Source organism: Megalops cyprinoides, chromosome 14, assembly GCF_013368585.1.
Source record: "Megalops cyprinoides isolate fMegCyp1 chromosome 14, fMegCyp1.pri, whole genome shotgun sequence".
NCBI lineage: Eukaryota > Metazoa > Chordata > Actinopteri > Elopiformes > Megalopidae > Megalops > Megalops cyprinoides.
The window spans coordinates 24,764,232-24,778,519 of NC_050596.1; the positions used below are offsets into that span (position 1 = coordinate 24,764,232).

Sequence of the window (14,288 nt, forward strand, 5' to 3'; positions counted from 1 at the left end):
TTCAGTACTATTTGGACAGAAATCCAGTGGCCATAGCTGCTCACTGGGTTATTCATAACCATTGATGGTCATGTCTAGAGCTGGTCATGGGACTCCCTCTCCCTGTATTAAACAGACTGGGGAGAGTCTCTGGCCACTATGACATATTCATGGAAACTTGAACTCCCATGGGTGTCAAAATCGTCTAAGTGGGTGGGGCATCTCCTTCCATTCACAAAAACAGCATTCCACAAGGTCAGCACAGCAGCAATAAATTTGTACTCTTGCTTTCCAGTATCTCACCCCAAAAAAAAAAAAAACTCTTCAGCCTGAGACTGACAACTCTACAAAGATCAACCATGGTAAAATGAGTCAGGGCAATAATTAAAGCCATGTAATTAAGCCAAGATGTTTGCCACTAAAAAATGCATTACCCCCGTGTGCTTGGACCAAGCCCTCCTTTGATATGTTGCAGAGTGGCTCAGTTAAAAGTCAGTGAAGATTGGTGGCGGGCAGTAAAACCAGCAGTCACAAGTAATGCGATTCCTCGGTGTTTCAGGTTAGAAAACACATTGGCTCACCCCTGCACACTGTCAGTCTCCCTCTGTGTGTTTGAGCCTCCCCCCTTTCTTCTCCATCACATTCCTGGAGTATTGCATCACTAGAAAAAAAGGAGAACAGAGTGGCTCTCATCCCTCGTTTCCAGGGAGCCTCAACAACATGCCCACATTCAGCCCCCCTCTCCTCTCTCCACAGAGCGGCTGACCAGGAAGTGACCATGCTAAGTACTCCAACCATAACAGCACCAGGTGTGGTTGACCTTTTTTTTTTTTTGCATGTCTCGCTCATGCAAGCTAGCAGTTCAAAGTGAAATACAACTGCCCAAAATTCACAGAGAGCTGTGGGACTTAGCCAATTGGTACAGGCAAGATCAGTTATGGTAGTCATCTTTCCTCTTGTTCAACCCCATTATTATCAAGGTGTGGAAACATATCCCTGCTTAGAACACATATGCATGCTTCCATCATACCATCTGCTTTGTAAGGAATCTGAACCAGGCCAGGCCAGATTAAGGACTCCCTTCATTCACACCTTTACATTGCGAGAGCATATTACACACAAATCAAGTACAGCAGTTAAATGTGGAGTGATTTTTTTCTTTGAGTTTGTATGATCTTCTCAGCCCTTTTGAGAAGTTATCATGGTGTTCAGAATCTACCCATGTTTCCATTTCCCCCAGATAAATTACACTATATGGCCAAAAGTATGTGGACACCCCTCCTAATTATTGAGTTCAGGTGTTTCAGCCACACCGATTGTTAACAGGTGCATAAAATCAAGCTCATAGCCATAGACAAACCTTGGAAGTAGAATGGGTCATACTGGAGAGCTCAGTGACTTTAAATGTGGCACTGTCATAGGATGCAATCTTTGCCACAAGTCAGTTTGCGAAATTTCTGCCTTGCTAGATCTGGCCCGGTCAACTGTAAGTGCTACTATTGTCAAGTGGAAGCGTCTAGGAGCAACAACAGCTCAGCCATGAAGCGGTAGACCACGCAAACTTACAGAGTGGGGCCGCCGACTGCTGAAGCACATAGCACGTAAAAACTGCCTATCTTCTGTTGAATCACTCACTACAGAGTTCCAAAATGTCTCCAAACTCCATATTAATGCCCATGGTTTTAGAATGGGATGTACAATAAGCTCATATAGGTGTGATGGTCAGGTGTCCACAAACTTTTGGCCATATAGTGTATCTTGTCTTTAAAAATGTGAAAATTCCTTCTTCAGCCTGCTGGTAGTGGCAATACAACCTTGGGACTACCATACCATTACTTTACATAACATTCATTTAGCAGACACTCTTATCCAGAGTAACTTCTAGCACAAAAGAACAAAAGTGTACCCATTCAAGCTGAATGAGCATCAGTGTCAGACCAGGCTAACAACACTCCCAACCAGTGAATGTGAGCATAACACTACTCAATCCCTACCAATACTAGAAATCTCAAGGGATAATCAAATCACCAATTTGTCACATTTAAATTGCCTATATATTGATTCATGGAGCCATCAGTTACCTTTATTTTTTTATAACTGTACATGTTTTGACTAGTGGTCCTTTTAAAACAAATTCTTCGCTAGCTTTCAGCAAGTTGGCAACATTTTGGGGGAGCTGTTGGACTGTTAGGATGACATGTTTCTGCATGGACCGCCTCTGTTGCTGCATCCTACTGGTAAGAGTTAATGGAAACCAGATGTCGGTGGGAGCACAGGTCGTAAAGTTACCCCCTGCTATGTTTGTTTTACCCTCCATCTGGTCGTTCCTACCGGAGAGAGGGGCTCCTAACTGACAACCCCTAAACCCTGGATCAGATCAGGCTTTTTTCCATGCTTTGACTGGAGTTTAGATTAGGGTTGGGTGAAGTGATTCTGTATCAGCCACTGGAGGTATGCTGAGGTAATAGGAGACAACCACAAGCACACCAACTAAGGTCTCTTCAGAATGCTTGAGTTTGTCTTGGAAAATGTTTGCATATGGGGGGGGATTCAGACCCCTGTCACTTCCTGTGTGCCTGCTCCTTCCAGACACAATTAAGAACAACTATCCAACACTGACATACACAGCAGACTAGCACACAGGTCCACACACATTTTAGGGCTTCATTAGAATACACTATGAAACATTCAAATTACACAGTATTCAATATCTAAGACATGTCTGGATGCTGAGACAGTATATTCCTTTGTGTTTCATACCAAGGGCATAAAAGTAACTGGGAATCTACAACATCAGTCTTCAGTTTACTGGTGCATATACACACAAATAATGTTTGTGCACTTAAATGACAGCTGTCTGTTCATGGCACATCAGTAAAGAGCATGAGCTGTGTTTCACTGACATGCCACTGATGACTGAGGAATGGCAACAGGAATAACTGGAGCAGTTTAAAGCCCATCCAGTGAAGCAGCTGCAGGCTCTTGTGCATAAACAGCCACCAGGTGCTGAGGGATAACTTCATGCATTTTTTTTTTTGTTCCCAGTTACTTATCTTAGGGTCTTTCACAAACACAGACATGTGTGAACATCAGACTCCTTGGTGCTGCATCAGGGACATTTGTAGGAGTTGGCACCCCCTGAAAACCAGACTGGATGACACTATGCCTTGTCTGTTTTGGGTCGTGCACAATAACACTAACACATGGCACCATGAACATGACGCAGGAATGCTGTAAATTTACAGAAACACTTTTATTAACCAGTTTTCTTAACAAAACAATCTGTGTTGAACACAACAAATATAACTTTATTTAAGTGGTGTACATATTGCTACCTTACACTTCCAAGGGTAAGGAGACCATTGCAAAAAAAAAGTACAATCAAGGACCAATGAACGAGCCTGAAATCAAGGGAGCATAAGAAAAATGTCAAAATCCCCAGGGAGCAGAGCCATGTACCACAAAAACCCCGCTGAAGAAAACCGTAGATCTGCTCAGGGACAGCTGCGAGAGATACTCCCACTCCACTCCTGAAGCGAGCAATTGTTGCTTTGCTCTTTGCATGCAACGCGCAATTGACCCAGGCGTGTCACATGGCCCGTCTGGGCCAATAGGAGGAGAGTGCTGATTGGGTGCAAAGGAAATGCAACACAGCCAAGATGGTAACTGGGACTGTGGCAGAGTAGTTGGGGCTGGTTTACAAGCGAGTGTACAGAAGACTGCTCCCCAGAGGACAAGGTGAAATATGTACAGATGGTTAAGAGTACAGGTGAGGGGCAGAGGGGTGAATTCAAGTGCTGTGCCATGTTTGGCAGCAGCACTGACAGAAGGTGGAGTTCCCAAACAGACACTGTGAAGTACTTTTAGTAAGTAAAGTAAGCCTGCAAGCACCCCTGAGAATAGTTTTCTAACATTTTGCCAAAATAAGACTCCCCTCAGGACAAACACTACATTCAGACAAGTAATAATATGAATCAGCTCAGACAGAGATCACAGAAACAAGAAGCTCAGTCAGGCAGAACTATGACAGTAAAATGCACCTTACACTTTAACTTCTAGGTGCCATGAAAAATGCCATTTCTTTTAGTTCGGACAAAACAGATTACCACAGACAACTCAGTGAAAAATCAGTAGAAATAAGGTGGTTTGTGAACAGGCAGTGCTGTTACCTAAATCTAATCTTAACTGTTTTTTAATTCGTTTTTCTTTTTAAGTATTAAACTGAACACCTTGAACTGAACCAGTTTTCCGCACCAACCTGTGACACTGATGCCAGTGCCGTAGACAGGTTGTGTGCCGGCTGGTTTGTTGGACAGCTTCTCTCTCCCTGAAAATGAACAAAGGGCGGAGGGGGAGGAAGGAAGTGGAGGAATGACACAAATAAGAGGAAAGATAAGAAAAGCCCCTCTTGCATAAATCCTTGAGCGTGCACGTCCTTTGGAGCACATCTGAATGAACGCTGACGCTTGAAATTTGGAGAGAACGCATCTCCCACATCTCCCAAGATAAATAAAACCATAACAAGAAAAAAAAAACTGTACTAAGAGATTTTGCGTTCAAAAGAGCAGGTCACTAAGAATATAGGTCAAATCCAGGAAACACAAGACATTCTCTCAATGATACAGATGAGCTTTTGGACAAGGCGGGGATTGTCAATTATTCGATTATTAAAAAAAGAGAAGCACCAGATTTTGTGAGAACACAGCATGACCCCATAAAACATTAGACAGAAAACTGGCTTTGTTTGTTAATATTAATAGCTAAAGTGACCCCACATTGGCTGCTCTTTAAAATCACCAGATCTTTTTTACAACACTACAATAACACTCTATGCTAATAATCCCTACAAAAATGTATGGCAGTCTCCGAAATATTGACTGTCAAATCCTCCCTCATATTGCTTCATTTTCTCTACTGAAGACATTAAGACTTTATAAGAATCTGTATAAAATATGTTACCAAAATACTTTGCACAGTGTGATAATTACTAAAAATATCTAAATTTAGTTTTATGAACGACACTTAAGTATGCTTTAGCTGAGTGATATGTGATAGATTCCGTACAAAAACAATTTCTCAAATTTCTCTCTGATTAAACTTAGAAAAATAAGTCCCTACAGTGTATACAAAACCCCAAAGACTAAAAATAAATTGAGGAAGCATAACTAACTTGATAGTCAATTGGGTGAGCACCAGCTACTATGGCTATTTCAGCTTACACTCTTAGGTCTCATGAAAATAACAAGAGAAATAAAAATGGGGATCTTCACATTAACACCACTAATTGCTTCTAACACACACAATGTAACTCCCAACCCTTCTGTATCAATGGTGTGAAGTTACTTCAACAAGAGCAGAATCTGAAATAAGGCATATGTCAAAACAGAGGATACAAAAGATAGATAAACTACAAAACAAAAGACAGAGCACAATAGTTTTCTTCCACAAATAATACATATTCACAGTTGTAAATGAAAATGTACATACACATTCAAAAGGTGGCCATTTAAAGATAAAGTGGCTCAAACGAGGATGGAAGTATAGCCCACAATCACAATTTCCACTGATAAACCTTGTCAATAACTAGGTTGTGTAGCTAACATTTTAACCATATAGGTTTGTGGCAACATTTGTCTGCAGTTTTTTTTACGTTAAATGGAGCCTCCTTCAGTATTCAAAACAAGCAATCAAAGCATTCCATGGTATTATTAATACATACTTCCAGCCGTAAAAAACTAAAAGTGAATAACCCACATCAGACTCCATCATTTTCTATCCTATTAATACACCTTGCAAATCGATCAAAATCTCAAAAAACAAAGCTATGCTTTACAAACCGAACTGCCGACATACAAATTACATTTGTTCTGGCATAAGAGCGAAGTTAAACTTTGGAGAGGTAAGTAGAAAAGTTAGACTTTCAAGCCAAGGCCCCATCCTGATTGCCCTTGGATAGATATCTGCTGCTCTCTTCACAATGACCTTGGTATGAGAAATGCAACCTAAACATAAACATAATATAAGACACTTGATCTACCCTAAGTCAGAGGTTTGTAATGCTTTTTTTCCTTCTTCGTAACTCTGGTAGAAACGCAAATGTTTGCTGGTAAGCACAAGGACTAGAATCCACATTTCTACACAGACAAGATGAGCCCAGTGTGAAACCTGAAAACAAACTCTAGTCTCACACCCGTTCCCTTAATGCTAAAACAACAGTAATGACGTCACCTCAACCGCCATGGCGTTGGCCTAAAAAAGCACTTCCAAAACCTGAGATGAACAATGTACAGCTTTTTTGTGACTGACAGTTGTCTGGGCATGACGAAAGCTAAGGCGTATGCGGAGCTACTGAAACCGAGAGAACTGACATGGGGCATTCCTGAATCTTTTTCAGGTAAGTCGTGAACTGCGGCTTGACCAACGGCTAGATGATCGACACTGAGCCTGAATGGGCGCAAAACGCTTGGCTGGACCATGTTGTGGGTACTGATGGGTGTAGTTGCGTAAAAAATGGTCCTGTGTCAGTAAGGTAACCTCCATCAGTTAAGGGAGTGATAACGCATACAGGCAGTTGTGGTATATATATGACCTTAAGGCCAAAACCAACGTGAAGAGAACCAGTCCTGCCTGCTCAATGCTAGTGCTGCTTTAGCAGAAATAGGTGTCCACACACAGCCCAGAAATGGATTTACACATTCCTGCCCCCCCAACATACTTCTCCAAACACATACACACACACACACACAGTTTCACTGTGAAGGTTCACAGATGTTCTCATTCGAGGTTTCCTTAACACCCCAGATGCAATACGTAACTACACAGCGCCCCCTGCTGTTGAATAAATGGACTGAGGGCGAGGTCTGTTTTGTCTTTGATATACCGCTTCTGAGACAAGCTCCATTTTCAGTTTTTAACAGTGACTTGCTGCCCAAAAGGGGAAAACTCGATACTTCTACCCAACACTTTTTCAGTATAACAAAGTAAACCATTCACAATCAAAATAACTTCCTTGAAAAAAATGTTCTAATTACAATACGTTTTCAAATTCTTTTTTGAATATAATTTTGAATATAATTTTTTTTAACATATTTTTCTAAAATGGTCATTTTTATATGTTTCTTTACATATGGATGGGAGTCATGCAAGCTGGTTGTTCTAATAAAATTAAACTAATCTTAAACATCTTTATGTTATTCTGAAATGACAAAACGGATAGTGACAAAGAAAAACTTCTGAGGGGCTGAAAATAACTCCTGTAGTAGGAGAAATGCAGTCATGTGGCAGCTGCAAATCACCACCAGGTGGCGTTTGTCTAACATGAAGTGTACTGGCACAAAAAAGTAAATCATTGTCATTACCTTATGTCTTCCAGTGTTTGTATTGAGAAAAACATTCTGTCTCAGAGCTTGTACCTCAGTGAAACTGAAATGTACCCTAATGTGTAATGGAGGTCACGTTCCCAGTCCAGACCGATCAATAGCTGACACTTCTCAAACAATATACACATTAATGCACTTATATCCAAGTCTGCCTGCTACAGCAGTGCATGCTGTCCTTGGGTTGCTTCTCATCTCTGACCCAAGCTCATGGAAAGGGGAAGTCCTGCCTGAAGGCCATCTCAGGTGTGGCCTTGTGCTCTGAGAAGGACAACCCGGTTTCGATGGCAATGTTCAGGTAAACCAACGAGAAGGCATCGCTGAGGCTGACCCAAGGCCAGACAGCACTGCTACACTGGGGGGGGGGGGTCACCTGTGGTGTCTTTTCAAATCAGTGTAATGCAGTGTGATAGTGTGAACTGATAATGGAGAGGAACAGGAAGAGATGCGAGGAGTTTCACTGAGAGCCTTTCAGGAGTGGATGAGCAAGAGGCTGATATCGTTGGGGTAAGGCTTGCTTGTTATTTCCAGTCAAACTGGAAATCTTCCCCCCCCTCCAGAGACCTCATCTCGCAGGGAGCAGCCCCCTGCAAACCCCCCCCCCCACACACACACACCTTCCCTTCCTAATTGAGGGGCTCGTTGGTGGGCGGAGGGGACAGGTTGGTGACGTCAGGGTGGTACTCCTTGCGAGGGCGAGCACAGTGGGGACTGCGGCTGTAACGAGGCTTCAGGCTGCCCGGGGAGTAGGGGTACCCTCGCCTCACACAATGGAACCTCTGCTCCTGAGGGGACCAAAAGGGGGGGGGGGGTGCACACTGAACACAGGCGCCGGGAAGGATGCAGACAGAATCCATGCTACACGCTGATCCTAGATCAGCGCCATCTTTTCTTCACAATGGGCTGAATGTAAGGCTTAGAATTAGTTAATAAGATCCTGGATCAGGTGGTGAGGGGCAAAGAGCGCCCAAAGATACTACGGTGACCATTTTGAAGAGTTTGTAATAAAACTGTATTTAAAGTGATAAACATTAGAAAATTACAGCAAACATTACAAAAACAATAATTTCCAGCTTCCTCATATTTAAGTTAATCAAGGTGAGGTATCATTAGCTACCCAGCTCAAAAAAGAAAATGGTCTTGAAAACTGGAGAATACAAGAACAATAGAGATTAAAAAAAAAAAAAACATGAACTCTGACCTTTCCTTGTTCCTGCGGCATGATGGGAGGTGCCATTCCGCCAGGACCCTGGGCATAAACCTGATGATAGGCTGGCTGCACCATGTGATCCAAATAGGGCTGCCATGCCAACACATAGGGAGGGGAAAGTGAGTGTGCAGCACATACTGAAGAGCAGACACTTGCTGTGTTCTGATTCCCACACACTGCAGATCTCATAGTTTACACAGTTGTATTATGTGTTGTCAGAATGTGTTCTGAGCCTTTGTGTTGGTGTGTGTGTGACTGTGTATGAATGTGTTGTCAGTACTTGCTGTGTGTCAGTATGTTGACGTGTATTACCATGTATAAATGTGTTGTTAGTGCTTGCTATGTGTCAGTGTGTTGGTGTGTATGACGGTATACGAGAATGTGTCTCCAGTACATGCTGTGTGTCAGTGTGTTGGTGTGTATGTCTGTGTATGAATGCGTTTCCAGTACATGCCGTGTGCGAGTGCTGTGTGCTGGAGTGTGTGACAGCTCTACCTCAGGGACGGTGGCCTCCAGCAGGGGCATGGCTGGGGGGACACAGCCCCCGTCGGAGGGCAGCTCCATGGGCTGGTAGTGCAGCTCAGAGGGCTGGACATACAGCAGGGGGCTGGAGGAAACTGAAGACTGAGGCAAACACAACACCTTCAGCATAAGCTTACGCTGTGTCCCTCACACACCTTTTAACATGCACTTACTCCCTCCCACCCCGTCCACACACACACAGTCATCAGAGTCTCCCTCCTTGTACCTGGGACATGTTCCACTGCAGAGGTCCTGTGACACACTGGGCTGGGGCCTAAAAAAGAGACACAAAGAGCAGCTCAGAGCTCTGACTCAGTCAGAGAGGGACGGAGGGACTGAGCTCTGACTCAATCAGAGTGGGATGTAGCTATGACTCAATCAAAGATTAACAGAGGAGCAGAACACTGACTCAATCAGAGAGAGACAGAAGAAGGACAGAGCTTTGACACACTCCTAAACAGAACCTGCAACATGGCTACAGTGTGGCTGCAACGCTGAGCTGGCTGTGGAATGGTGAACCACACTCACCTGGTAGTGGTGGTAGGTGGGCTGTGGGTAGACTGGTGGGGCCTGGTGAGTCACCATGACAGGAGAGCTGGACACTGACCGCGGCTAGAGACACACGTCAGGATCAGAGGCACACACACAAATCCAGTCTGGCAGCCTTGACATTTTACATTTACATTTATTTGACATCTGAACTAATGGCAAGCAATACCTCTACAACCACACACACGTAGTCATAACAACATGAACTTAGAAGCTGTACTGTTTTCTGTATAAAAGAAATTTTGTGACAAGCATATATGTTGAATTCATAGGACTCTCTGTTTGACCAATGGAACATTAACAATTAAAAATTCAATGTAAAAACAACACTGTACATACTCTGACTAAATGACCCCAAGTGTAAGTGAAAAAACATACAACGCTTTTTCCACTTTCATAAATAACTTCAGAAATATCCTGCATCTCATCCCATGCCATGCATGTGAAATAAGCTGATGCACACAGAGCTTGGACCCAAATCATCAGCTCCAAACACATGTAGGCTGCTGTCTGGCATACTGTAACAGAAGTCAGCGATGCTGTCAGTGTGTGAGGAGGCAGGGCAGCGTTAGACTCACAGGCCAATGGTGGGCCGGGGGGCTCATCTCGGGGGTGTGGAAGTAGGCCACCCCGTTGTGGTATGTGTAGGGGTACCCCGTGGAGGTAGTGAGGTACATGGTGCCCCCAGAAGGCGGCAGGGCCACTCCTGGACTGGGACTGGACACGAGGAAGCCACTTGCTGAAGGCCACATATGTGTAGAGGGACATAGCTAATCAAACCCCTACACTCCAAACAGCGACCACTTTCACTGTGCTGGCTCAGAAACAGAGCCATGGAACTGTACAAACCCCCTCAAAGACAAACAAAATTAATCTTCAGATGTAGTAAAAGCCAGGGCATGAAATGCTACTGCTCAGAGGTAGATTCTTCTAAGCAGACAACACTTGTCTTTCAATGGAGAGAGACTGAAATGCCATAGTCTTGCCCTTCGCATAATGAGCTCAGCAGTTGAACCTGTAGTCATGACAGGAAACCGTAAACAGATTTTGCGCTCATAAGATATGCTGAGAGAAGGAGAAGGGGGAGAGGCTGGCGTCAGATAAAAAACCAATCTAGCGCTCACTTTCAAAGCCTTTAACAAGTTCCACATACGTCACCACACAATCGCATGACACTAAAAGAAGGAACTGAAAGCATTTTAAGATGGCACATCCCATTGACAATGAATTCTTTGGAGTGAAGATTTCAGTGTTTTAGTGAATTTATATAACAAGCACAAGGATATAAGGAGAGAAGCCCTTCTGATGAATGAGCGGATCACTCTCACTGGGCATTCACTGACTCAGACAACCTATAATTCACAATGCACAGGCTCTGATGCTGGGTTACACGCAAAAGCTAGAAAACCAAAACAGGTCCACTGTTCTTTCTACACAAGAACTCAGCAATTAACGCAGAACTCAGCATGTTGTTAATCATGGGCAAACTTCTTGTCCCCTCTCCCTTCCTGTGTAGATAAAAGACTCCATTTGTGTTTTTATCTTCCTTTATTTACCCATTTTTCCTTCAGTTTGTCTTTAGCAAACTGTTTCCAACAGCTTTGTTCTTCATAATTATTTTAGTTTCACAAATTTATTTTAGTTAAATTGCTTACATGTTGGATAACATGTAAAAATTGTGACCTATGTAAGTCACTCTAAATAAAAGTGTCTGCTAAATGATAATGATGTCATTTAATGTAATGTAATATACTGTAATATACAAGTAATTTACGACTACTACCACAGCAGCACTGACGTGAGTAGGGGTACTCACGGGCAGCTCCCACTTGCTGCTTGCGGATGGCCTGGCCGATGTTCAGCCTCTTGTCTCTGAAGCAGAACCTGTCAGCCTGTTAAAGATAAAGACAGACAGGGTCACCTGCACGGCCCTGTAACTCACACACATGCCTGTGTAATGCATACAGCGCTGAATAGCACATGCATGTAAGACGGCCGGTCAGGGTAATCTTCCCCGCATCAGAAATAGCGGTGTAAAAGCACCTTCTGCTCTGTATCTGCAACTGCTACCCACGACCCCCCCCCCCCACAGCAGGGCATCCCTCGAGTGGAGGCCTCTATCCACCAGCATGGGGTTTTTCCACTGTAGCGTCTTTGGTGTGTCGTGTTCCATGTTTATTTAGGGACCTCTCTGGATTAAAGTGTGAGTTGTAGATGGACTCATGCTTACGTCATGAATAATCTTCTGGGCCTCCTCCTGGGTTTCGAAGGTCACAAAGCCGTACCTACGAAGCAGGCGCATAATCACTGTCATTATTGTTATTCACTTACAACATTACATGGGTTTCATTCTACATATAAGCATATATAAACGGGGACATTCACTTAAAAAAATCAGTCTTTAAGCAGTTTTCTCAAGAGTACAACAGCAGTGCCCTATCCAAGACTCACACCTTCATCTTTCTGCCATTTCCTAACAAAAAGCAATCTGCCACTACAATTGAAAATCCCACATTTAGAACAGAAAAATAAGGGTACAATATTACTGGCACCTTACCAGTGTTTCTCTGGTGTTCTTAGACCTGCAAGCCAGTGTCAAAGGACATTGTGTTCCAAACTAGATACTTAATAACCTGATTCTACACATTATTATCTTGATTGAACTTATTTCCTTCCTCTCCACATGATGTCCAGGTGTTGGAGTTCTAATGCACTGGGAAACCTGCTGGACACCCCCTGCAGGGAACTCACCCCTTGGACACCCCAGCACGGTCAATGACGATCTTCACCTCCTTCACTGTGCCGTGCTGCGAAAAGAACCTCCTCAAGTCGCTCTCATTTGTCTAGATGGACAAAGACACAGACACACACACACACACAAGCATAAATTCATTCACTTTCATATGTGTGAAATCATACTTTAGGCTTTATACAATATGCAAGCATTACTTCCAACATTAGCTGAATATTGATTCAAGTAGGATACATGAAACAGATTCAAAGCACAGAGCCCAAAAATGGCTACTGTCTGAAAAATTCCAAGTAAATGACAGAAACACTTTATGTATAATTCATGAGTGGAAACTGAGACCAGTGAGAGAGATAGAAAAGGGGGGATGACTCACCTTGAAGTCAATTCCTCCAACAAAAATTCGGTTGGGGATGACTGTGCCGTAACGGGGGGCATGGTGGGGGGGCACACTAGGGCAAGGGGACACAGGCGCGGGGGAGGGGCTGCTGGTCTGAGTCTGGCTGCAGGTGAACTGCGGAAAAATGGAGTTTCAAATTCTGACAAACTTGTTTAAAACAGCAGAGGAATTATAGCACTCCAAAAACACTTTCAATAAGTGCATTCACACAGGCTGCCTCAGAAATGCTGACCATCTTCGTATCTCAGAGGCCAAATTTTATTCCACCCAGGATCTTAATAGCTGAAGCCCCAAACTGAAGAGCACTACATTCGCTGCTAAGATTATTATTCCTTTGAAAACCACGCCTAGAAAGTGACGGAAGGAACTGTCTCTTGCTGCAGTTGATGCATATTCACCAGTACCTTAGCACTCCCTTATTTTTGTTCTGTATTTTGCAGCCCACAAATGTGGAATTCATTGAATTATCACATCGAAATATAATGCACATTCATTTGCGACCTTAATGTTTAATCAGGCAGACGTATTTCAAAATAAACTGAAATAAACTTAACATTAATTCAAAATGGTGATAAAACCATGCAGGCAGGTTTTTCTTTACACGCTTATTTAGTCTACTGGACCTAAAAAGACAAAACATTCGTCTTGGTTCTGCACTGTTACTCAAGTATTTAATCTTTCAATCTGTCGTTGTCTGTATTTACCTCTTAAACCCAGGTCACCTATAGGTAACATAGCCCGCTATCTAACAGTTACATTGTAATAACTAACTAGCTAACTATCCATCTTAACGTTACAAATGCTGGCACCTCTATATTTTACAAAAGACAGCGGTCGCTACTAATTACACAAGAGACGCCAAGCTGCTAGCTAACTACAAATCTATTAAATTTCGCTGGCTTGCTTATAAAAACAGCAGTTTCACGGGTTAGCTAGCTTACGCTAGTTTTAAGTTAGCGGGCTGATGTTAGGTGCACAACTGAAATACCTAACTTAAGTTAAACATTACAATAAAAGATAGCTAACTCGAAACTGACAACACCCATAAAAGTGCATTACGGCTAGCTAGTACTAAAACTAGCTACATATACTTCACTACCTAGCGAGTTAGCCGGATGGTAACTACAAAACTGACGGAAACGCAAGGTATCAGCAAAACAAACTCGTTTTCTTCACTTCAAAGTGCTGATCGATAAGATAACTAAAAACTATATCAATATTTTAAACGCAAAACGTGACTGTTTAGCAAAAAAATTATCCAGTCGGCCTGATTTCACAATTTACTCGTTTACAGATTACACTGGCTACTTACGGTTGCTTCGTTCTCCATTATTGGAATCGGCTTGATTGAATGTTAATCTAGGGCAGAAAGTAAAACAAATTAAGTATAGCTGAAATAAATGAAGTTAAAAGCAATTAGATATCTGAGTTCCGCGAAGCCACCGTCGATCATTCCTCGAATGATCGCCTCCCGGCCGCCGTGAGACCCTCTCCGCTGTTTCG

General features: G+C 43.0%; 1 protein-coding gene across 1 annotated transcript; it reads right to left on the reverse strand.

Moving 5' to 3' along the window:
- Positions 1-7,981: 7,981 nt before the first annotated feature.
- LOC118789469 (protein boule-like) lies at positions 7,982-14,146 on the reverse strand. Its single transcript, XM_036545903.1, has 11 exons — positions 14,098-14,146; positions 12,762-12,899; positions 12,388-12,479; positions 11,867-11,921; positions 11,453-11,528; positions 10,215-10,342; positions 9,612-9,699; positions 9,314-9,354; positions 9,061-9,189; positions 8,557-8,655; positions 7,982-8,140 (listed from the first exon to the last, which is right to left on the reverse strand). Exons 1-11 carry the CDS (start codon positions 14,113-14,115, stop codon positions 7,982-7,984), a joined length of 1,023 nt encoding a protein of 340 aa, XP_036401796.1. The 5' UTR covers positions 14,116-14,146.
- Between the last annotated feature and the right edge of the window lie 142 nt (positions 14,147-14,288).

Coding starts and splice junctions, on each gene's coding strand:
- LOC118789469 (XM_036545903.1), bottom strand. Junction 9,700..10,214: donor CCCCGGCCCACCATTGGCCT/GTGAGTCTAACG, acceptor GTGTGTCTCTAG/CCGCGGTCAGTGTCCAGCTC. Junction 9,355..9,611: donor CTACCACCACTACCAGGTGA/GTGTGGTTCACC, acceptor TTTAGGCCCCAG/CCCAGTGTGTCACAGGACCT.